The 21,849-nt window shown below is 52.5% G+C and overlaps 1 protein-coding gene across 1 annotated transcript in view; it reads right to left on the bottom strand.

The window, feature by feature from the left end:
- The window catches only part of TMEM132E (transmembrane protein 132E), a 136,437-nt gene extending 115,468 nt beyond the window's left edge, over nucleotides 1-20,969 (bottom strand). Inside the window, exon 1 of the mRNA XM_046676302.1 lies at nucleotides 20,812-20,969. Coding sequence (XP_046532258.1) covers nucleotides 20,812-20,969 — 158 coding nt within the window. The remainder of the gene's footprint in view (nucleotides 1-20,811) is intronic.
- Between the last annotated feature and the right edge of the window lie 880 nt (nucleotides 20,970-21,849).

The raw sequence follows: 21,849 nt of genomic DNA, 5'->3' as shown, positions 1-21,849 counted from the left end.
TTGTCCTTATTGATGCTTAAATTGTACCGTCTTTGACCAGTGGGAGCCTATTCAAGTTGGCTCCTGAGTCATTTTGACACAAATCCCATAATCTCTGATAATGTCTGATAGCTTCCTTGTTTCTGGTATAAAAATGTCCTGGCTTATATTGTACTTTTTTTCCTGTCCCGGTCTTAGAATTAACCTTTTCTCCAAGGACACTTGATTTATTTTGATACAGTTATACATGAGGTTTCACAGATAGAAGAAGATTTGATGATTTGGGGGAGGGTGGGGTAGAACAGAAATTTCCTGGGAGGCCTAGTGGCTCAGCACAGATAGGTCGCTTTCCCCGAGATAAATCTGGAAAATTCTACCAGGTAAGAGCGTATCATTCTTGTGTTTGTCAAAGACAACAGTCAAGAGAGGTGACACTTCTTAGTGACTCACTGTTTTCCATAATGAAGAGGAAATCTTACCTTTGTAAACAAAGGAGCAACAGAGTGATTTCAGAGCTGGTTGAGTCTGTGAATTAGAGATCCAAAGATGGGGAGGTGCTCAGAACATGACTCGAAGTCTGAGTCCTGGCTGGGGCCCTTGGACCTGCGTCATGGAATGCACACGACCCCCCCCCCCAGGGGAGGCTGAGCTGCACACCAGGGAGAGGGATGTGTGGGAGACCTCCCTCCCCAAGTCAGAATGCTGTTCTGTTACTAATCCCGCACAGTTAGCTTTTCCAAGGCCCGCTTTTGTCCTCTGAGGCCTGGAGATAAACGAACGACTTCGCAACACATTTTGAAGATCACACGAGTTGATCAGAAAGAGACGGCAATGATTGGTGCTGTTCAGCCTGAGCTAGTCTCTTTCGCTTTCTCTGTTCATGAGACCCTCTCTGACCCCAGACTTTTTCCATTCGGTTCTTTCCCAAAACTAAAGTAGTGTCGAAAATCTGTGTCCTCTCTCTCAGGGCACAGATGGAGAGAGAGACAGGGGCCAGTGGGAGACCTTTGCCCAGAGGCTCTGAGTCCCCACATGGGGTCTACCAGGCTTTCCCAGCCCCACGTGGGGCCCAGGAGGGTCTGGTGTTCGTTCCCGCTGTGGATGCGGGCTGTTTCGGCATCTCCCTGACCTCCTGCTCTGGAGGATGATGATGAGCTTGACGCTGCCAGCAGTAATAATTATAGATCACATTGGCTGAGCACTCTCCATGGGCCAGGCTCCGTTCTAAGTGTTATAGATGTGTCTCTATTTGTTCAAGCCACCATCATTTCTCCTCTAGGTTACACAATAACTTCCCCGCTGGGCTCCCTGCCTTCACCCCGGCTGCCTTATCGTCTATTCTTCACAAACTGTCCAGAGAGCTCTTTCCAGAACATGAGTCAGATCATGTCACTGCTCAAAGGCTTTCAGCATCTTCTTATCTTACTCTGAATACAAGATAAAGCACAGCCTAAGGTCTACCAGCCCCTCATCATCTGGTCCCTCGCCGCGTCTCTGATCTCATATTTCCCTTTCCCCTCCACTGTGGCCACACTGGCCTCTCGGCTATTCCTCAGCTCGGCAGGCGCACTCCTGTCTCAGGGTCTTCCCCCATGCTGTGCCCTCTGCGTGGAATGCTCCCCTCTCCACTCTACTCTCTCGCTTTCTCTGGGTCTCAGCTCAAATACCACCTCCTCAGCAAGTCTTTCCTTCTGTGATCATTCTGCATCAAATAGCCCCCCTCATGCTGGTCATTACCAGCCCCTGTCTTCATAGCATTTCCACTACCTTCCATATTATGTATTTACTTTTTTGTTATTATCTGTTTCTGCTCCCTACAAAGCAGACCCCACAAATATAGGAATTTCTGTCTGTATCCTAAGCTCATAAGACCGCAACACGTACATAATAGATGGGCAATAAATATTTGTTGAGTGAATGAATGAATATTAGCTCATTTAATCATCTCAATAACTTTCTGAGGAAGGTACAATTAGTTTTTCCATTTTCACAGGTGACGAAGGCAAGGCCAAGCTATAACTCGCCTTAACCAGCAACCAGCGATTTTCTCAAGATCACGTAACAAGTAAATAGAAAGAAGGGATTGGCCGACCAGGCTGGCAAGTGGGCACCAGTGGTGAGACTCTCACCTCTTTCCTTCCTCCTGCTCCACCATGGGAGTTTAGGACAGATTCCTGTTTCCTCTAGACCCACCTAGGCTTCTGCCCTGAACCCCTGTCTGCCTCTCTGCCCTAGAATTCAGGCTGGACCAAGTAGATGGGAACCCGGCAGTCCCCTCCTTCCATGCCTGAACAGCCAGCTCTGTGTCTGCTGCCTTCCTGGCTGCTCCGAGCCTGCTCAGGCTGCCCCAGCAGAAGATTCTCCATCATTGCAGAGACCCACCAAAGACAGCCTGGAGGTCCATGAAAGAAATCGACGGGGAGAGGAGGCAGCCTCGATCGCTTCTTTGCCCTCCCTGAAAAATTTCCCATCTCCATCGCACAGACCCGAGAGGCACCTAGTGGAGGGAAGACGGTCTGAAGCAGGACGGTTTGATGGGGCCAATGTCCAGCTGCCATTTTAACAGAGCTATGTCAAAATGGCCAGGTTAATAATTTCTTTTTGGCTTTTTGTTTTTGCTTTTCGAAGTTTATTTTTAAATTCACACACAGAAAAGTTTGCTCTTTGTAGCATGCAGTCCTACAGGTTTTGGCAAATGTATAATGTCATGGATCCATCACCACAGTCATGACACAGAATACTTCTGTCACTCCTCCAGTTCCCTTTCGCTGCCTTTTGTTGACCTCTCCCCACAAGCCTTCCCCTGGCAAGTGTTGCTATCTTATCCATCCCTGTAGTTGCTTTTCCAGAAAGTCATAGAAATGGAAGAATAAGTATACAGCCTTTCAAGCCAGGCTTCTTTCATTTAGCAAAGTGCATTTGAGATTCATCCATAATATTGCTGTATCAATGAATTAAAAGTGCATTCTTTTTCATTGCTGAGTAATATTCCATTATATGGATATACCACCATGTGTTTATCCATTCACCCCTTGAAAGACATTCGAATTGTTTCCAGGTTTTGGCACTTATGAATAAAGTTGCTTTACACACTCAAGTGCAGGTTTTTGTGTGAACATAAATTTTCATTTTTCTTAGGTGAATGCCTTGGAGTAGGATTCCTGGGTCATGGGATTCGTGTATGTTTAACTTTATAAGAAGCTGCCAAACTGTTTCCCAGAGGGGCAGTACATTCGCGTGTGAGAGGTCCAATCTGCACCAGCACTTCATATTATCGGTTAATTTTTTTAGCCACGCTAGCAGGTGTATTGTTGTGTATAATGAATGATGCAGAGCATCTTTTGTGCTTCTTTGCCATCCTTATACCTCCTTTAGGGGATTGTCCAAAAGCTCCTGTATCAACATTGTCACCTCTTATATTTGTATTAAATTGCCATGCAACCTAAGAACTTGGCTCCCTTGCCTGAGGGGCCTAGGGGAGAGCATTGTTCTAAGATTGCTCCATCAAGAGCCCTTGCAAGTGTTGAGAAGATTGCTGGGGGTGGGCGTCATCTAGAACTAAGAACCATGGCAGCTATATTCTATTTTTAGTAGCTGAGAACATTCTTTAAGTTTATCTAGCCCGATCCTATTTCTCTGCTTCTTAAAAATAAAACGATTGAGGCCTAGAGAGGAGAAGCTTTGGCCCAGAGCCCACAACTGGAACGTTCCTGAATTGGATCAAGAAGTTAAATCAAGTAATTTCATTTCTAGAAGTCCCAAGCTCCCTCCACTGTAGACCTGTGATGCAGTGTAAGATGCTGAAGGGATGTATGTGGTCACACCCCCTGGGAAGTTTTTGGGAGAAATGGAAGCAATGCAGGACAATGCTGGGAAGAGAAGACACATATGGACGTGCGTTTCCGGGTTGCTGAAAATACTGGAGGAAATGGAGAGGAGAGATGGAGTTAGTTAAGCACAGTGTCCTGGAGGAAGAGAACTCCGGGTCCCGTTTGGAAGGGAGGCACAAAGTCTGTGTGTCTGTCACTGTGGCCGTGTGTGTGAGTTCTATTGCATCGCAGATTGTGTGCCCTGGGCATGCTCACAGTATATGGGACGACGTCCATTTTCCTTGTCTGGTAAAATACATGAGCAATTGTAAAGCTCAAAGTAAGTTTCTGTTTGGTATATTTTTGTGGTGCATTTTCAGCTCTTGCTTAACCCTGAATCTTCGTCGTCCTCATCTCCTGAGTCTCAGGTGGGGAGCACCGAAGGGACCCCTCCCAGAGTCCAAACTGCAGCTGGCAGCACTTAAATCCAGTGAGCGGCGAGCTTCTCGGATTTGCTTCGAGTTGAAATCAATATTTGCTGAGAAGAATGCATCTTAATTTCAGCGGCCGGTTCTCCCGGCAAGAATTGCTCTAAAACAAACCTCCAAACCCACAGACTTAATGCGTCCTACTTCAGTTGTTTAGTAAATCTCTCTGTACAGAGAAAAATCCATTAGCTGACGGGGCAGCGGTGGGGGTAGGGGCGTGGGGAGAGAGAGCGCGAGGCTGAAACGAAGCCCCAGCAGCAGAGATGGGACTGAGAGCCCAGGGGGTCCAATGTGAGGCCTCAGCCACGTCCCTTGGCTCAGCTCAGGTCGGCCCCAGCTCGCTGCAAGCACACCCAGGGTGTCACTGGCAGAATGAATGGGAAGAGAATGAGCCCCCACCCCAGCGCCTGCCTGGGGAAGAGCTTTCTAACTGCGAGCTGTCCCCTTCTAAATCTACAAGGAGGCAATCGATTTCCTTTTCAGCAGGACTGGGGGAAAGCAATCATTTACCCCAGAACACGGGCTTTAATGAATCCGTGAAACATATGAGGTCACCCCGATTACATCTTCCCCTGACAGCCTGGGATGGCTCCACAGCCCTCAGGAGACTTCCTGAATGAGGATGTTTTCCGAATCCGGGCCCCTCCCGGCTCCTTCCCTCTGCTGAGTCAGGGCGTGCCTCAGCTTTTCTCCCTGGAAGGCAGGAGGCCTGGGTTGGGCCCAGCCCTGGAGAGGCAGCGAGAGCCAGGGGAGAGAGCTGTGGGCTCCCAGGTCACAGTGACCCGAGTAGCAGTGACCAGCTTTGCCACATCCTGGCTGTGTGTCTCTAAGGAGCAGCTTTAACTTCTCTGAGCCTCTGCTTCCTCAAGAATCCCTGTAGGGAAGAATTGTTGGGATATAAGTCCATCTTATTGGGATAATATTGTTGGGATGTAAGTCCTAATATTTAAAGTATCAGGCATACAGCTGGTGGGCAACACAAAGAAATAATAACTACCACTTCAGCACCTCTGTTTATCCTCTCTGTAGAATGGGCTGAATATTACTTGTTTCACAATGAATTGAGAACAGAGAAGGGGAAGGATGAACCTACCATGGCTTGGAAACCATCAGGAAACGGCAGTATGGTGTGGTCTTTCCATGGTCAAATGCTGGAGACCAGAAATGAATTCCACAGACAGGAACAAGGTCTGCGGGGAACGGTGTGGGGAGCGTGTCTCTTCGCCACAGAAGGGTCCAGTCGTGGAGCACTGGCTCCAAATGGGGACCTTACACATGTGGTTTATCTCCCAATTTTACAGATGGGGCAACCAAAACTCAGAGAGGGGTAGCAACTTGCCTGGGGTCACTGGCCAGCTGGTAACAGTGCAGTCTCATATCCAGGGCCACAGACTCCTGGCCCCCAGCCTTTTCTCCATCGGCCAGTGCCCACCTTCGCCTGCCTCTTTTTGTAGTTGGCCCAGGCCACCCAATAGGTGGGAGGCAGCCACCTGGGTCTGAAAGGGGAGATGAAAGCTGATGTGGTGCTGATGAAGGAGGAGGAGGGAGCAGAGAGGAAGAGGTATTTTTACCTCGAATTATTTTTATTAAATGTCACAACGGCTTTGCAGCACTTGGGATCTGAGTAGACAAATCAATGAAAATAATTATAGCGAACATCCTGTCTTCCCACTTCCCTCCTCCTCCTACCCCCACAGCTCCCTGGGACTCACAGAGAGGCCGGCTAATGCAGCTTCGCACTCCAGCCCTGGGAGGAGCAGGGGCAGCAGCCCCCTCTGACCTCCGCCTTCTCTTTGCTTTGTTTGCAGGCAACTCGGCCTGACTCAAGGCTCACATGTTGGAGAGAGGAGCAGCTCCAGCAGCAGCTGCAACAGCAGCAGCAGCAGGAAAAATGAGCCAGAGGCCAGAGAGAGACAAGTCACTCCTACCGGGATTAGAAACTGGGAAGAGGGCTTTTATTCTTAGAACCCATTTATGGCTTAGAAATAAACCTTCTAGCAAGACTTGTATTTCTGGTCAGGTGACAAGATTAGTCAAAGCCATATGAATGAAGGCTGCAGGAGTTATCCATCCATCTGTCCATCTCTCTGTCCAACCAGCCACTCATCCATTCTTCCACCACCCACCCATCCACCCAACCATTCATCCACCCACCCATCCATCAAACAATCTACCCATCCATCCCTCTATCCATCCATCTACTCACCCATCCATCCACCCACCCATCCACTCAAAATATCCATCCATCCATCCATCCATCCATCTGTCTATCCATCCATCCATCCATCCATCCATCCATCCATCCATTCACCCATCTACTCTTTTTCAACCACTCAATGAGCATTTACTGCAGATCTACAGGAAATGGCATTGTAGTGGAAAGGGTCTGATAGCCCTGATTCAAGTACTTGCTCTGCCATTGCAGAGTTACCTGTGTATGCTGGACAACTTCCATTTGCCCCCCAGATCCACTCTCCCCTGCCTGTGTCCAGGAAGTCTGACCAGTATGGACTGCATCAACAGGCTCCCTTGGCCCCTGGCTTCTGTGTGGGCTCATCCCATGGAGAGCACCAGTAGGAGATGAGAGGGAGGGAGGGAGGAAAGCAAGGTTAGGGTATTTAATTTTCCATCTTTCCTCCTATGGGGTCCATCAACTAAAGGTCACAGGTCCTGATAGGTGACCATCTCCACATACTCCTTTCCATCCTTGGGTTCTGGGAACCTCCTCTCCAGGTAAAGGCGCCTGTAGTTACCTGCCTTAAGGTAATACCATGTCCCTTATGGTTTTCCTATGCCTTGCCATACCTTTTCAAATTATCCTTTTATTACATTTTCCTCAGGTTATTTAAGTTTCAGCCAGCCATCGGCTTCCTGGGACCAGGACTTATATACCGCGTGACCCTGAGTAAGTTATTTTGCCTCTTTGAGTCTCAATTTCTCCTTGGGTAAAATAGGGATGTAAAATCAACTTTACAGGATTGTTGTGAGGCTCAGGGAGGATAAAGGGCTTGCCCAAGGTTGCGTGGCTGCTTAAGGGGCAGAGCTGGGAAGTGAAATCAGAGATATTTAGAGCAAAGCCCGACCTCTTCACTACCTCCTAGGATCTGGGTCCCTAGGGTGGCAGCCCTAGGCATTCTGGGGTCAGTGGCAATGGAGGGTCCCATTAGTGGACTCAATGCCCCTCTGCAGCCTCGCAGGACCCAGGGGCCCCTTGCACTCATCACTCAGGTGGCTGAGGTCCCGTGAAGGGGAGGCAGTTAGCATCCTTCTCTCCACGGCTGCAAGGAAGCCTGCTAGGGAGGCTGAGCTGTCAATCCCATTCAAAAGCATCATTTGAGCAAAGGCTGTCCTAATGTTGGCTGACGAGGTCAAGGAAGTATTGTCAGATTTCCTTCTTGGCTGAGCAGATGATAAAGGCAAGGGGAGCTGGTATGTGTCCAGGGATCTCCATGGGTCAGGCATTTTGCAAATAAATTCTCTCATCTAATGTCCCAGCAGCATATGAGGTAGGAATTTTCATCTCCATATTTCAGGTGAGGAAACTGAGGCATAGAAAAGTTAAATGGCTCCTGCAAGGTTCGGCCAGCAAAGATGGGGGAGGTGAGGGACCTCTCAATTCAGGCTGTCTGCCTGTGCAGCCTTTGCTCCTCCTACAATACTAGGATGAACAGAAGGAATCTATAGCCCTTTTTATTTGCTCAGCAATTTATATTTCTTCTGGGACTTTGGCCCATCCATTATCCTTTCCCTCTCTCCTGCATCTTCCGCCTTGCTCTCTTCCTTGGCTCCTTCGCCTCAACATAAGAATGTGTTTAAGTCTCTTATGTCCTTGAAACATGTGCTTACTCAACCCTCCTTCCTCCACCAGTCACTGCTCTTTCTTGCCCTGCTCCACTTCTTCATCTACTGCAGCCAGACTTCCGTCCCCATCCATCCCTGTCCGGCAAAGGCCATCAATGACCTCCTGGTTGACAGTTTCAATGGAAACCATCTAGTTCTTGTCTTCTTCAGCTTCATTCCTTCATTCCACAACTATTGTTGCATCCGCACTATGTGCCAGGCATGGTTCTAGGTACTTGAGAGAAAGCAGTGAACAAATAGAAAAAAAAAAAATCCCTGCCATTGTGGAGCTTACATTCCAGTGGATTGGGTCGACATGCTGTACACAAGTACATCAACAACGTGTCTGTGGCAGAAGGTGCTCTGGAGTAAAAAATAGAGCCAGATGAGGGAGCTAGAGAGTGGTGAGGGAAGGCGTGCTGTTTTGGTGGTCACGGAAGGCCTCCCTCTCACTGAAAAAGTGAGATTTGAGCTGAGAACTGAAATGAAGTGGGGGTGGGGAGACTTTTGGATACCGGAGTGGAGGGTTCTAGGCAGAGGGAACAGGACGTGCAAAGACCCTGTGGTGGGAGCATGCTTGACAAGATCAGGGAGGCCAGTGTGTCTGGACGGAAGTGAGTCAGGGGACAGCAGGAGGAGATGGGGCCAGAGTTAACAGGGGCCTGGTCATGTGGAGTCTTGCAGGCTGGGGTAAGACCTTTGGTTGTTACTCAGAGTGAGAAGGGAAGGAACTGAAGGGTCGGAGCAGAGAAATGAGTGGTCTGACTGGTGTTGAAAACCATCCTACTGGCTGCTGTGCAGAGAATAGACGGAAGGGGGAGAGGGTGATCAGCTCCCCTCTGCAACATGTGCTGGGGGGCCATCTCCTCGGTCTTGCAGCTCTTCACCTGATTGCTCATCGCCTCCCATAGCAATTCTTCTGGGTCTCCGATGAGAGCTCTCCCTCCCAGTGTCTTTCTCTCCTGTGGATGCTGTCCGCCCCTCTGCTCTGTCCTTGGTCCTGAAATCCCTCCATCACTGCAGAAAGAACCCACGCTCCCTGGCTTCAACGCCCCAACTCACGTGACTCTTGAACCCCTATTCCCAGCCCAGGTGTTGCTTCTGGTCCCCACACGTGTTCATCCAGCTGCCTTCTTGACTCCTCACATGGGTGCCTCGCCTCAAGCACCCCTGACCCCCACATCTCAATAACTGAATATGCTCTTTCTCCACCCATTCTGCTCCTTTCCCTATGTCCCTAGGCTCTGTGTGGTCCCCTGGTGTTCCCAGGCATGCATGCTGCACTCCTGGTCTTCATCCTATATATCCTCCTGCTCTCGCCCTTCCTGAGACCCAATATCCCCCAAAACAATTCCTCCCTCTCCATCTCCACCCCACTACCTCATTTCATCACTTCTGTGGACTAGCACAGCCACCTCCTCATCTGCAATCTGCCCCCTCTAACTCTAAACTCCCCTTTGCTCCTCCCAGCTTCTAGGGGCTTGGTCTACAATATACATCCGACTATGAGAGTTTCCAGTGGCCTCCAATTGCTTTCCAGATGCCAACTCATGTTTCCAGCTTCATCCCGCATAGCCTCTCCCAACCACTTCAATATCCAGCACTTCTGAACTCCTCATGGTCCTCTAGACCCCTCAGTGTTCTCATGTCTCTGTGGCTTTGTTTAGGTAGCTTCTTTGCCCTGGGATCCTTCCCCTGTCTCTGCCTGACAAACATCTTCTTTTCCTATAATATCTCACTCAGAGACTGCATCTTTTCACAGGCTTCCCTCAGACTCACAGGAGGAATTATGAGTACCTCCTTCCACAGTTGTGTACCCTCTGTTCCTACCTTTATTTACTTATCGAACCTCAATTTGTGCCAGGCATTGTGCCAAGACACGACAGTCCTCAAAACAACCCTAGGCGGTAGCTGATCCTCTCTCCATTTTAGGTGAGACAACTGAAGCTCAGAGAGGGTAAGCAGTTTGCCCAAGATCTCCAAGCACCCGAGGGCTGGAGGCAAAGTTGGAACCCAGGTCTTCAGGCTCAGAGCCTCTCTTCGAGGTGGATTTTCATTTGATAAGTCATCGTTATCTTTTCTTCATGTGTTCCTTTTCCCCACTATATCCCTCAAGAGCAGGACCATGTCCTTCTCTTCCTTCTTTTCTCTCTCCACTGCCTCGTATGGTGCTTGGCATGTAGCAGGCATCAGTTGAGTGTTTGTTGAGAGAATGTGTGCATGTATAAACAAAGGAATGCAAAGGCCTTCCCTGTCCACAATCTCCTGGAATCCTTGCAGCAACCCTGAAAATGGCCATTAACATCCTCCTTTGACAGCTCAGGAATCGGAGGCTTAGAAGCATGAAAGAAAGTCTAGCAGCTAATAAGAAAAAAAGCCAGAGCTGCAGCTTTGCTGTTTCTCTGGATTTGAGAAATCCAACACTTAAGGCTTCGGGGTTGGGCTAGAACGGTTCCAGGAGCGACTTGCCAAGAAACAAGAAGTTCTCCGAGTGGATGAAGTAATGTTTCCAGAGCTCATAAAGCCAAGGTTCTTACCGCATTCTCCAAGAGAGAGAAATTAAGAACACAGCTGCAGTCCTCACTGGCTCCAGGAACCAGAGAGCCCAAGGTCAGTCCTGGCGGGGGTGGGGAGGTGGGGGTGGAATTTGCACCCACAAACACCGTTGGGCGCTGATGGTGTGCATGGCACTGTTCTAGGCCTGGCCAAGCTGCTGAGTTAATATCACTGGCTGGTTGTAACATCATGGGAAATGAACTCTTGAGAAAAGCAAGCAAAATATGCTGTTGCAAGTAGGAAAAAAAAAAAAAGAATCATGGCAGATGCATATTAAGTATATCTGACACTGCGTATAATGTATTTTCAATGCCAGGCAACTTGTTAGCTTCCTAATACATATATTCTGAGATGTTTGCAAATATGTTACAAGGCTTGGCAAACAGCTCCACAGGCATGCTGGAGAGGCTGCTCCTGTTTGAAGTTGAGGTTATCTGTGGCTTGTAAACTCTCTCCTGCCCCTGCTAACCCAGGCCTGGGATGGTGGCCCCTAGAGCAACTCGTTGCACCAGCATCTTTTCGATCACTGTGAGACAGAAAGTCGATGGATCAGCCAGCTCAGGTCAGCTCCCTATGGAGGGTGCAGCCCCACCCTCAGGCTGTCCTAAAATCCTGGAGCACCAGGGCTAAAGGGGCCTCTCTAGAGCATAGAGTCCTATTGCCCTTTTTTTTTTTTTGTGAGGAAGATTGGCCCTGAGCTAACATCTGTTGCCAATCCTCTTCTTTTTGCTTGAGGAAGATTGACACTGAGCTAACATCTGTGCCCATCTTCCTCTATTTTATGTGTGATGCTGTGTGGCTTGACGAGCGGTGCTAGGTCCACCCCCGGGTTCTGAACCTGTGAACCTGGGCTGCTGAAGCAGAGTACGTGAACTTAACCACTACGCCACCAGGGCCAGCCTGTATTGCCCATTTTACAGCAGCGAAAATTGAGGCCCAGATAGGAAAGGCAGTTGCCTCAAGTCATGGGTGCGAGGCGATGGCAGAAATGAGGCTAGATCCAGGCCACCCACTGCATTCCTGGACATTCTGCTTGGTGGTCAGAGTCAAGGTCAGAGGCTGCATCATCCCAAGAACCATTGCATTTTTGGCAGAGGCCACAACCCCAAATTAGGGAATGAAAGAGGAGATGGCATTCATCCCACAGGCCTGTAGGCAGAATAAAAACCCCCATCCTTGTCCCCTTTCTCTTCCTGGCACCCCGCCTTCCAGAGCAAAGGGTGCAGGCCCCAGGGGCCAGCCCACAGCCTGCTGGCTGAGTATTGGAAGCCTGGGGGTGGGGGCAGATACTGCCCTCAGCTCCCCCTCTCTGGCTGACTTGCTGTCCTTCGGCCTAAGGAACAGAGCCTGGGGAACTCGCCCAGAGCAAAGGAAATCCCCGCTCGACTTGGTTTTTATAATCTGCCTGCAGATCTCGCCTGGTTAACCCAGTGGGTCATTTTAATTTTCCAGAAGCTTTTTGCCTTCCCTTGGATCCTTAATCAGATAAGAGGATCTGTGTATGTGTTTGTGCGTGCGTGCGTGTGTGCGTGTGTGTGTGTGTGTGCGCGCACGCGTGCCTGGGCTCACCCGATCTCCTCCCCCCTTCCCCCTCCCTTTCTCCCTCCCACAATCGCTCTCACGCTCTGCTCTCTCTCTCTCTCTCCATAATCACTTCCCATCTTTTCCAGAATGCTTAATGGAGTCTGGAGATGAGTGGAAGGACAATTTCATCTCAGAGCAGGAGCCAGCCCTCACACCTCTCTGCCCTTCACCGTCGTCTCTTTGCCTGTTGTCCTGGGAGTGGATTTGGCCAGGTGTTTTCCTGAAGGAGGGTGAGGGACCTCTTTCCCCTGCCCTTTGCCCCCTCTGGAAGTCTATTTTGCCATCCCCTGCTCTGCTGCCATTGGGTCCCCACATAACTGCCCGAGCCCAAGGCTGCCTGCGGTCACAAGCCAGCTCAGACTGAGGGGAACAGAACGTCTGAAGACGCATAATTGGATGAGGAGGAATGTGGTGGCTGGTGGGCGCCATGGCAATGCCCAGGAGGGAGAGCCCAACAGGATGCCTCTAATAGCTTATCTCCTAATACTTGTTGTTGGAAAGCTGTTGTTTCCCCTCTGAGCCTGTCTGCCTGGTGAAGAACTGCCCAGCTGGTCCGGCAGCCTTCTCCGGCCAAGAGGTTGCTCAGTTCCCTCATGCCGTGGACAGCTCAGCACCCATCCTGTTAGTGGGCATTCTCAGGCCTGGGGGGCCTTGCCCTCCAGGGGTGGGGGTCAGCTCAGCACAGCAGGGTGGGGGGGATGGAAGGGGAGCCAGTGCTTTCTGTGCAGATCCTTTCCTGTGCCCCCTTTCTTTGTCCCACTGTGCCTGGCATGGTGCTTGGCACACTGTAGGCACTTAATAAATGTCTGTGGCTCTGAACTGAATTCTCTGTGGATGGCATTGGTCTGGACCAGATCACTTGAGGTCCTTTCCAGGCCTGAGGGCTATGTACACCAAGTACCTACAGTGTGCAGGGCACTGCTGGGAACACAGCGGGTCTGAGGCCCTGGCTCTGTCTTGGGAGCTCAGCTCTCCAGACTGTGCAGAGAAGGAAGGGAAATCACAAGAGCCAGGGCCCATTCAGAGTGAGCAGCTCCTCTCCTGTCTCCCAGGATCAGAGGATGCTCACACTCTAAGGGCCCTTGGAGAATCACCTGGCTGACCCCATTGTGCCAATTAAGTACCCAAAGCCCCAGGGAGGACTTGCCCAGGGCCTTACATCCACCTGAAACAGAGTTAGGAGGCAAACTCAGTGTGGGTGACTCCTAGCACAGTGCTCTCCATAACTGCAAGTTGTCAGAGGGCACTGCGGCCTGAAATGAAGGGCTCTAAGGATGCAGAAAGAGAAGGCAAACCCTCCTATCAAGGCATCGTGGCCTTTGATCTTTAGTGGTTTGTCTGTTCCATCAGTTGTTCCTTTGTTCATCCCTTCATTTGTTCAATGATATTTAATCAGCAGCTTCTCTGAGCCACGCACAGGCAGTTAACTAGGCTGAGTCCTTGCAGGAAAGGAGCCTCCAGTCTACGGCTGATTCCAGGGCGGCCGCTCCTGGTTCCCCACCCTGGCTCTGCCTCCCGGGCCTTGCTCTGTGAGGATGCTGTCTCCTCTCCGCATAATGCTGCCGCCTCTCTTGGCTTCCGGGAGACCCACCTCTGAGCAGCTATGGGCAGCCCTTCTCCCCTGGCCTGTCCCTGCGTCACAGATGGAGCCAGGCCCTGTGCCCGATGTGGAGCACATCCCGAGGCATAGTGAGCATGTGCACGCCCCTCGCCTTGCACGCAGCGATGCCAGGAGTGTGCCCTTGCTTGGTTGCATGCCCACCGCTGCATCATCTGGAGCCCCTGGGTTTTCTGTGGCCTCAGCCATGCCCAGAGCGGGACAGACTCTGTCCCCAGGGATCGGGGACTGTGAGGGAGCTCAGCTGAGCTGCTGGTGAGGCTCTGATCTTCAACCCTGGCTCTGGCCAACCCAGCCATCAAGGGCCTTTTTGAAATCTCTGTTGGAGAGGCCACTTCCTGGATAAGGGTTCTTCCAGGAAGAGAGCCCTGTTCCCATGGCCGTCTGCCTACTTCTTCCTGCCATATCGTCCCATCCTCACTGCCCAGAACTCCTTGTTTGGCCTGCTCCTGCTGCTGCTGCTGCTGCTGCTGCTGCTGCTGGTCGGCCTGGACCTCCTCCCAAGGAGGCTGGGATGATGCTTGCTCTGACTGCGCCCATCCGTGGTCTGGCCTGCACGTCTCTGACCCAGAGCCAGTGGGGCCAAGCCAAATCCCCAGGAATCTTCATGCTTGTCTGTAGTTCTCAGTCTCGGGGTGAACAGGCAGGAAGAAGCGGACAGACACTGCGGAGCTCAAAAAATACTTCCCTGTCCTGTGAGCTGAGGCCGAGTCCGTGGTCCCCCTGGTGAGTGGTCACGCATGGGCTGATGGCTCCATCTCTCCCTGGGAGTGGGAGGGGAGACTGGCAGAGGGTCCCGAGGTCTGAAGGTGGGCCGGAGTCTCTGAGCTGCTTGTTTTGGGGCCAAGAGCAAAGGTGCCTGGGTGGTAATGGGCATTTCTGGTCCTATTAGCCTTGCCTCCTCCCAGCCTCCCTCCCCCTCGGCCCCGTGTTCATTCTGCTTCCATTTTCAGCAGGTGAAGTGGAAAATAACCTGGCTCTTACGGGAATGCACGTCTCTGCTCCTTTTTCTGGCTGCTGATGGAAATAGCAGCTGCCCCCAGCCATGTGTGGCTGCCCTGACCCTCTGAGACTCGGGGCGGAGACCAGCCAGGGGAAAGGACTTTGCTCAGTTCTCTTTCCCACGGGGCACAGAGCTGACATCATGTGGGGAGCGCAGAGAAACAGAGCAATTGATTTGGAGGTGGAGAGGAGCATAAGAATCACAGCTTCCACTTATCGAGCGCCTCCTGTGAGTCAGGCAACAAGCAAGTTGTTCTAGTTGCATTATCTCATTTAATCCTCTCGCCAACCCCGGGAAGTAGGTAGGGATTGCTATCATCTTCCTTTGTGGGGACTGAGGCTCAGAGAGGTTAAGTAACTTGCTCATAGTCACACAGCTGGAAAGTGGCAGTGCTGGGATCTGAACCAGGACTGCCTGACTCCAAAGTTCTTTCCTGCTGCTGCAGGAGGGTTCCAGGAGGGTACAGATGTGCTGTGACCCCTACAGCACAGTGCCGCATACCTGATTCTGTCTTTGATGGGGAAGGAGAGCAGGCAGGAGGACTGCTGCCTGGAAAGTCCTTATTCTGGTGGGAGGGGGTTTCCCGAGGCAGCTGAGACTGCACAGCCAGAGAGACAATTGGAGTCCTGATTGAGGGGCACTTGGGCCCCATCCAGGACCTCAGGAGGGCACAGCACAACTTTCCAACTGCCTTTAGCCACTTTTGCCTTTTCCTTAAGGTCATACTATACAGACTGCGTGTCAGTGTCTAACTTGGACACCTGTGTGTTAACACCTGTGTCGAGCTCAAGAAATCCACCTCTGGGGAGACCCAGTGACAAGCGCCACGTTGATTGGCTCAGGCGAGACAAGGCTGGACATGTCCTTGGAGGTGGACAGTGGAAGTTCCGAGGCCAGCTGGAGCATGGGACAGGCACAGGCAGGGCGTGGGGAACAGCCTGAGGCTGTGTGGTCCTCAGAGAGCCGGAGGGCAGCTCGGCACTGCCTGGTGCTTGGCACGGGCTCAGAGCGGCGGCTCGAAGGGGCTCAGTGGATGCGACACCCTGCACATAATAGCTGCTCAGTGTATACTCGGATCAAGGACAGATGGTCTCCCTCCAGAGGACTTAGGATGCTCTAACTCTGGAATACTTCCTGCACAAGAAGGAAACAAAGGAATGTTTTTTGAGCCTCTCCTGTATATAAGACACCTGCTAGGCATTCTCACATATGTTATCTCAGTTGTCTGGGCTATGTTCAAAGCAGGACGGTCAAGCCTGCAGGTGGGGAAGCAAGAAAAGCCCCCAGTGCCTGTAGAAGCACCACCACCCATCATTTCCCAGACCTCCTGGGGAGCCCTGTGGACTCCATCCTCCATCTCCGTCTTTACCGGCCCTCCTTCCAATCTTCTACTTTTGTCACAGTGCCGTGCTGCTCGTGATGTCACATCCACGCCCTGAGGAGTCAGAATGACCAGCAGCCAGGTGCAGGAGGATCCCTCTGGTACCCTCCCTCTGCTTTCTGCGCCGTGGGCCTCAGAGGCCCTGCAGTACTATAAGGAGACCATAGGCTCTGCGGCCACCAGCCTGTGCTCAAGTCCTGGCTGTCATCTGCTGACTTGCTGTGTGATCTTAGGCAAGCTGCACCCCTCTCTGGGCTGGGTTTCTGATTCTGAAAGGTGGTGGGGCTGGAGGAGGACAGTGCGTTCTCAGGTCCTTCCATGCATTTCCAATGGCTCTGATTTTTCCTCTCCTCCCTGCCAGGCTTAGTGAATCACGTGGGATTTGTGACTCCTGGCTCCGCCACTTACTTGCTCTGTGACGTGAGAAGTTGTTAACCTCTCTGAGCCTCAATTTCCTCACCCAGAAAGTAATACCCACCTTGTGAGGTGCTGCGAGGATTGAATGAGATACTGCAGGTGATCAGGGAGAGAGAGCAGTCCAGTGCCAGGTGCAGGGCAGGTGTGCAGCTCACGTTCAGTCTTCCTCGTCCTCCCCTTTCTTCCTCTCCCTCCTCACCATCATCATCGGCTTCACGTGGGAGCAGGGTAGGGATCCTCTGCCATCACTCTCGGCTCCCGGACAGAGCTGGCCCCAGCAGAGGAAGGAGCAACGAGTCACCGGACCTCGTTCAGTTTGTTCTCTTGGAAGAGCCAGCCCTCTGGTTCTGCTCTGTCTCACTCTCTTTCTAACCATCGGTGAATTTCACCCACTTTAAATTCCACTGTCATTTGGTTCGATCTCAGCCAGGCCCTTCTCCCAGGGCAGGGGCAGGAGGACTGTCTGTCTCTGAGTTCCTGGAAAGCAGAAGGGGGATGGCCAAAGAGACACCAGTATGGACGAGCCTAGAATGCCAATCACGTCCAGCCCAGGAGATGGTCCTGGGGCGAGGGGGTGCTGGCCGGTCCTGCTGCACCTCTAAGGCCGGGACCCAGAAGCCTGGGAGGGTGTCCTCTGCCTCCTTGTTCTGAAAGGTGGCCAGGCAGGATTGGCCATCTCTAAGGCCTCGTCCAGCAGTAGCGTTCTTGGGTCCTCTGGCCTGATGTCCAGACTCCTGGCATGCTCAGCGTCCTCTCTTCCTAACTCACCCCAAGCCTCACCACCTGCCAAGGGCCCCGGCCTCATAATTCAGTATTCCTTGCAAACTTTGTTACCGACTGACCTTCACCGAGCACACCCAGCAATGACTGCAGACGTTTGGGTGGGGACCCCAGAGCACAGGGCCTGGAGATCAGGAGCGGCCAGACTGCACAGCGGAAAGAGCTCCCAACAGAGACGGGGTTCTGGTCCCAGCTCTGACATTCATTCCCTGATGACCCTCTCTGGGCCTCAGTTTCCTCATCTGTGAAATGGGAGAGCAGGGCTTGATGACTCCTGAGGGACTTTCAGCTCCGTCTCTGAACTTCTCAGAGCCCTCAGGCGGTGGCCCAGGTAGGGCTGCTGGGGCTCCCCACCTCGTCCTCCTGAACCCCAAGACCCTTCTCTGCAGGGTAGGAACGTTACCCTTTGCCATCCCTCCCTGGCTTCTCCCTCCTTCCTCCCCCCACATTCTCTCCTATCTATGAGCTAGCTCTGGAAGGCGCTGTGTTGGACCCTTGCCGTGTGGCTGTGGCTGTGAAGGGGGACCCGTTCTCCCCTCCGAGGTCCTCGTTCTGGCCAGGGCAGACCCACACGCACGCAATCACAGCAAAGATTGGGAGGTGGGATACGTGCTGGAGATTGGGGGCCGCGCAGGGGAAGGGAGAGCTCTCCAGAGGACTGAGGGGAGCCCGGGGATCTACACAGAAGAGGCGACACAGCTGGATCTCGAAGGATGAGCAAGAAATCCCCATCTTAACCAGGGAGAGAAAGGGCACCAGCGTGCGCAAAGCATGGAGCCTGAGGGACACTACACAGGTCAAGGAAGGAGGCTCTGGTGGCTGGAGTGCTATGTGTCCGGCACGCGGAAGTGTGGAAAGCTGGGCTATGAATGAGCCAGAAAGGGGGATCTGGGCCAGATCAGGAGGACTTTGGACTTGATCTGTTTTTTATAAACCATGTGTCTATTAATAATAACAATGATGACGATAATAATAACGGCTAACACATACAGGGCTCCCTCTATTTCAGAGGCTGTTCTAAGTAGTCACCACATTGTTCCCTTTTATTCTCCCCAACCCCATGGGGTATATCCCATTAGCATCCCCAGTTTCCAGATGGGGAAACTGAGGCAAGGAGAAGTTAAGTCACTTGCCTGAGGTCACACTGCTGAAAGTGACAAGGATTCAAATCCAGGAACCCTGGTTCCAGAGCCTGTGGTCAGAGCCACCAGGGTGGGTGGGATGCAGCCCCTAGAGGTACTGGCTGCCCCAGGGCCGAGGGTTTCCACTCGCTTCAGGCTGGGCCCTCCTCCCTGGCTGGAGTGCCCCCCACCTCTCACCCAAGCTCTCGGCAGCCAGGTGAGGGCCGGCAGCCAGGAGCCAGGGTTGGGGGGAGCATCTGCGCTCAGTGCTGAACATCTGCCTCCATTTTGATCTGATTACTCCCATCCCCTGTCTACTGGCAGGAGACAGCACCTGCTTTCCACCGTCTTAATTAAGCTGCATTTTTGTTTTTATTTACTTAGCACCGAGATGGGAAGGACTGTCTCCAGCGCACGAACGGGGAGTGGCGGGTGGACAGGTGGGGACAGGGCTTAGAAAGCCTCACTGAGCAGGGGCAGCCTTGGCCGCTGACAGTCACAACCCCCCGCCCCCATACCTTCAAGACTCCCCACTGCCTACCTGTGCCAGCCAAGAGGGTCCACATTCCCTGAGGAACCGGTCACGCCTCTCATTGATCTCAGCCTCAGTTTGAATCCCACCTCCACTGTTGCGTAGTTCTGAGATCTTGGCTAAGACATAATCTTTTAGACCCTGTTTCTTCGTCTATAAAATGTGGTTAATAATACTCGCCTTCCAGAACTAACGTGATATAAATGATATTCCATTCCAGTACGTGCCTAAGCATCTTCTCCATGTTCCATATTATCCTCCCCAAGCTCCCATGAGGGATCTACTATGGTCATCCCCATTTTCCAGATGAGAAAACTGAGGCATGGAGAGGCGAAGACCTTAGCCTAAGGTCAAAGAGCAAAGGTCAGAAGGCTATTAAAGGCTTTCTGCCCACCGGCCATCCCTCCACACTATCCCGCCCTTCATCCATACCAGACCACTAGCTGCCCTCGTGTCTCTGCAGTGACACCTCTGCTCACAAGGTGCCCTCCGCCTGGCTCCACACTTAAGGTCTGTAGCCTGCTTCCTGATTTGTTCACAGAATGGAATTTCCCTGCTCTGAACTTGTGTCTTTCTTGGATTTTAAATCCAAGGATTTGGGCTCGAACCCGAGCTCTGTCACCTACATGTAGGGTGTGGCCACAGGTAAGTCACCTAGTTCAAATCCTGCCCTCACCTTGACTGGCTGTGTGGCCTCGGGGGGTTTATTTAAACGAGTCTGTTTCCTCTCTATTACCATGAACAGAAATACTGGCCAGTGCCTGGTACCAAGAAATAGCCCTGGGCTGGCCGAGCCAGACAGCCTGGGCTCGAATCCCAGCTTGGCCACTCAGTACTTAAGTAACCTTAGCAAAGTTACTTAACCTCTCTGTGCCTCAGATTCCCCAACCTGACATGGAAATGCTGGTACTGGTACCTAACCCAGCGTTGTTGTGGGGGTTCAATGACATAATACATCTAGAACATTTAGAAGGATGCCTGGCTCTTAGTCAGAGCGCAGTGAGTGTTGATTGCTACAACATCTCGATTGTCTGGGGATTCATTGGGACTGTGAAAGCACTTTGTAAATTTCCAAGCTCTGGACCCATACAAGGTATTGATTTGTGCCTGGCCTCATCTGCCTCAGGGAGCAGGGATCAAGACAGCTCTCTGTCCCTCTAAAAGCTTTGCCTTAAGCCCTGTGTTCAGTAGGCGTGAATGAGGCACCCTGCTTGGGCAGGCAGCCCTGCCTCAGTTTCCCTAGGAGCTTCAGCTGTGGCCACGCTGGGAGCAGAGGTAAGCAATTGGCCTCCTGGCCAGGCCCCAGTCTGCTGCATGGCTCCCTGTCAGCACTTCCAGCGTCTCTGGGGATGCCTGCAGTGCGCCCTCATGCCCTGGGGGGGTCCACTGCGGGAGGCAGACCCCCCAAGATCCCTCCAGCTCTGACTTTGCAGGAATCCAGTCCTGCCAGGGGTCCAGAGACCTCGTGCGCCCCGCCCCCTCCAGCCGGGGGTCTCTTCTGGGGGACACGTCGGCAGAGGCAGAGGCGGCCACTTGCTGGGGCAGCGGGAAGAGCGGCGCGTGCGGCAGAGGGGGCTTTTCCCCCCTTCTGTAGTTTGCATTTACTTTTCCAACAGGTCAGCGAGCTGCGGAGCTAATTCAGAGAACCGCGGACTCAGAGAACCGCTCAGCGCCGCCTGTCAGTCTGCCATCAGGGTGCCCACCGGGAGAGGCAGCGCCGCCGCGCGTCCTGGAGGATGGAGGCCGGCCCCGCTGAGCGAAGCCCCGCTGCCGCCCCGCGCCCGCGCATCCCCCGGCATCCGTGGTCACGGTCGTGGTCCAGCCCTCCCGGCGCCCGCAGGAAGCAGCGCGGGACGCCCATGCGCGCACACAGCTCCTGGCGCTGCTGGGGAGACCCGCACACCCTGGGTCAATCCCAGGTGGCACTCACAAGCTGGGAGACCTGGGACAGGTTCCTAACCTCTCTGAGCCTCAACTTCCTTATCTGTAAAATGGCACAGTAACAGTGCCTACTTCACAAGGCTCTTGGGAGGATATTAAAAGATTAACATGGGAAACACCTAGCCAGGGTGTGGGCCACAGTGAGTACTCCCTATGGCTGTAATTATGATGGAGAGGTTATAGGTCAGCATCCCCTGTCCAGAGTGGTCCAGTTCTCTGGGACTTCCATCTGGGGAGATAACACAGAGACATGTTACAGGATTATTCTCACTTTGTTGTCACAAATGCTCGGGCACCTACTGTGTGCCAGGCTGGGGGCTGGTGCTCAAACCAGGTTGAGATGACTTGAACGGAACACAGCCCCTCCCTGAAGGAGCTCATGAGTTTTGATGTGGAACGGAAAGGATTAACAGAGAAAGCAAGGAGGGGGCCCAGAAGAGCAGAGGGAGGCAGAGACTGGCTCTGATGCACCTAGGACAGCTTCTGAGGAGGTGGCACATGCAGGTACTGGACAGGGCGAGGAGACGCCCAAAGTGGGTGGGGAGTGATCTGGGAAGGTGGAGGGAGCCAAGCCTGCAGTGTTCCTGGTGCCAGACCATGGAGGGCCTTGAATGCCAAACCTGGGACCCAGGCTGTTCTGAGCAGCAGGTCAAGGGCATCTGACGCGCCAGTCTCACACCAGCAGGTAGGGTGCTAGCTCAGCAGCTCCTGCACTGCGAGGAGAGATGTGCCTGGTTTTGCAAAGCTTGATCATCTCCAGCTGAGGCAGAGCAGCCGGGTGAGGGCGGCTGGGAGAGGAT

Source organism: Equus quagga, chromosome 11, assembly GCF_021613505.1.
Source record: "Equus quagga isolate Etosha38 chromosome 11, UCLA_HA_Equagga_1.0, whole genome shotgun sequence".
NCBI classification, from domain to species: Eukaryota; Metazoa; Chordata; class Mammalia; order Perissodactyla; family Equidae; genus Equus; species Equus quagga.
This window is presented reverse-complemented; position numbering and strand designations above follow the sequence as displayed.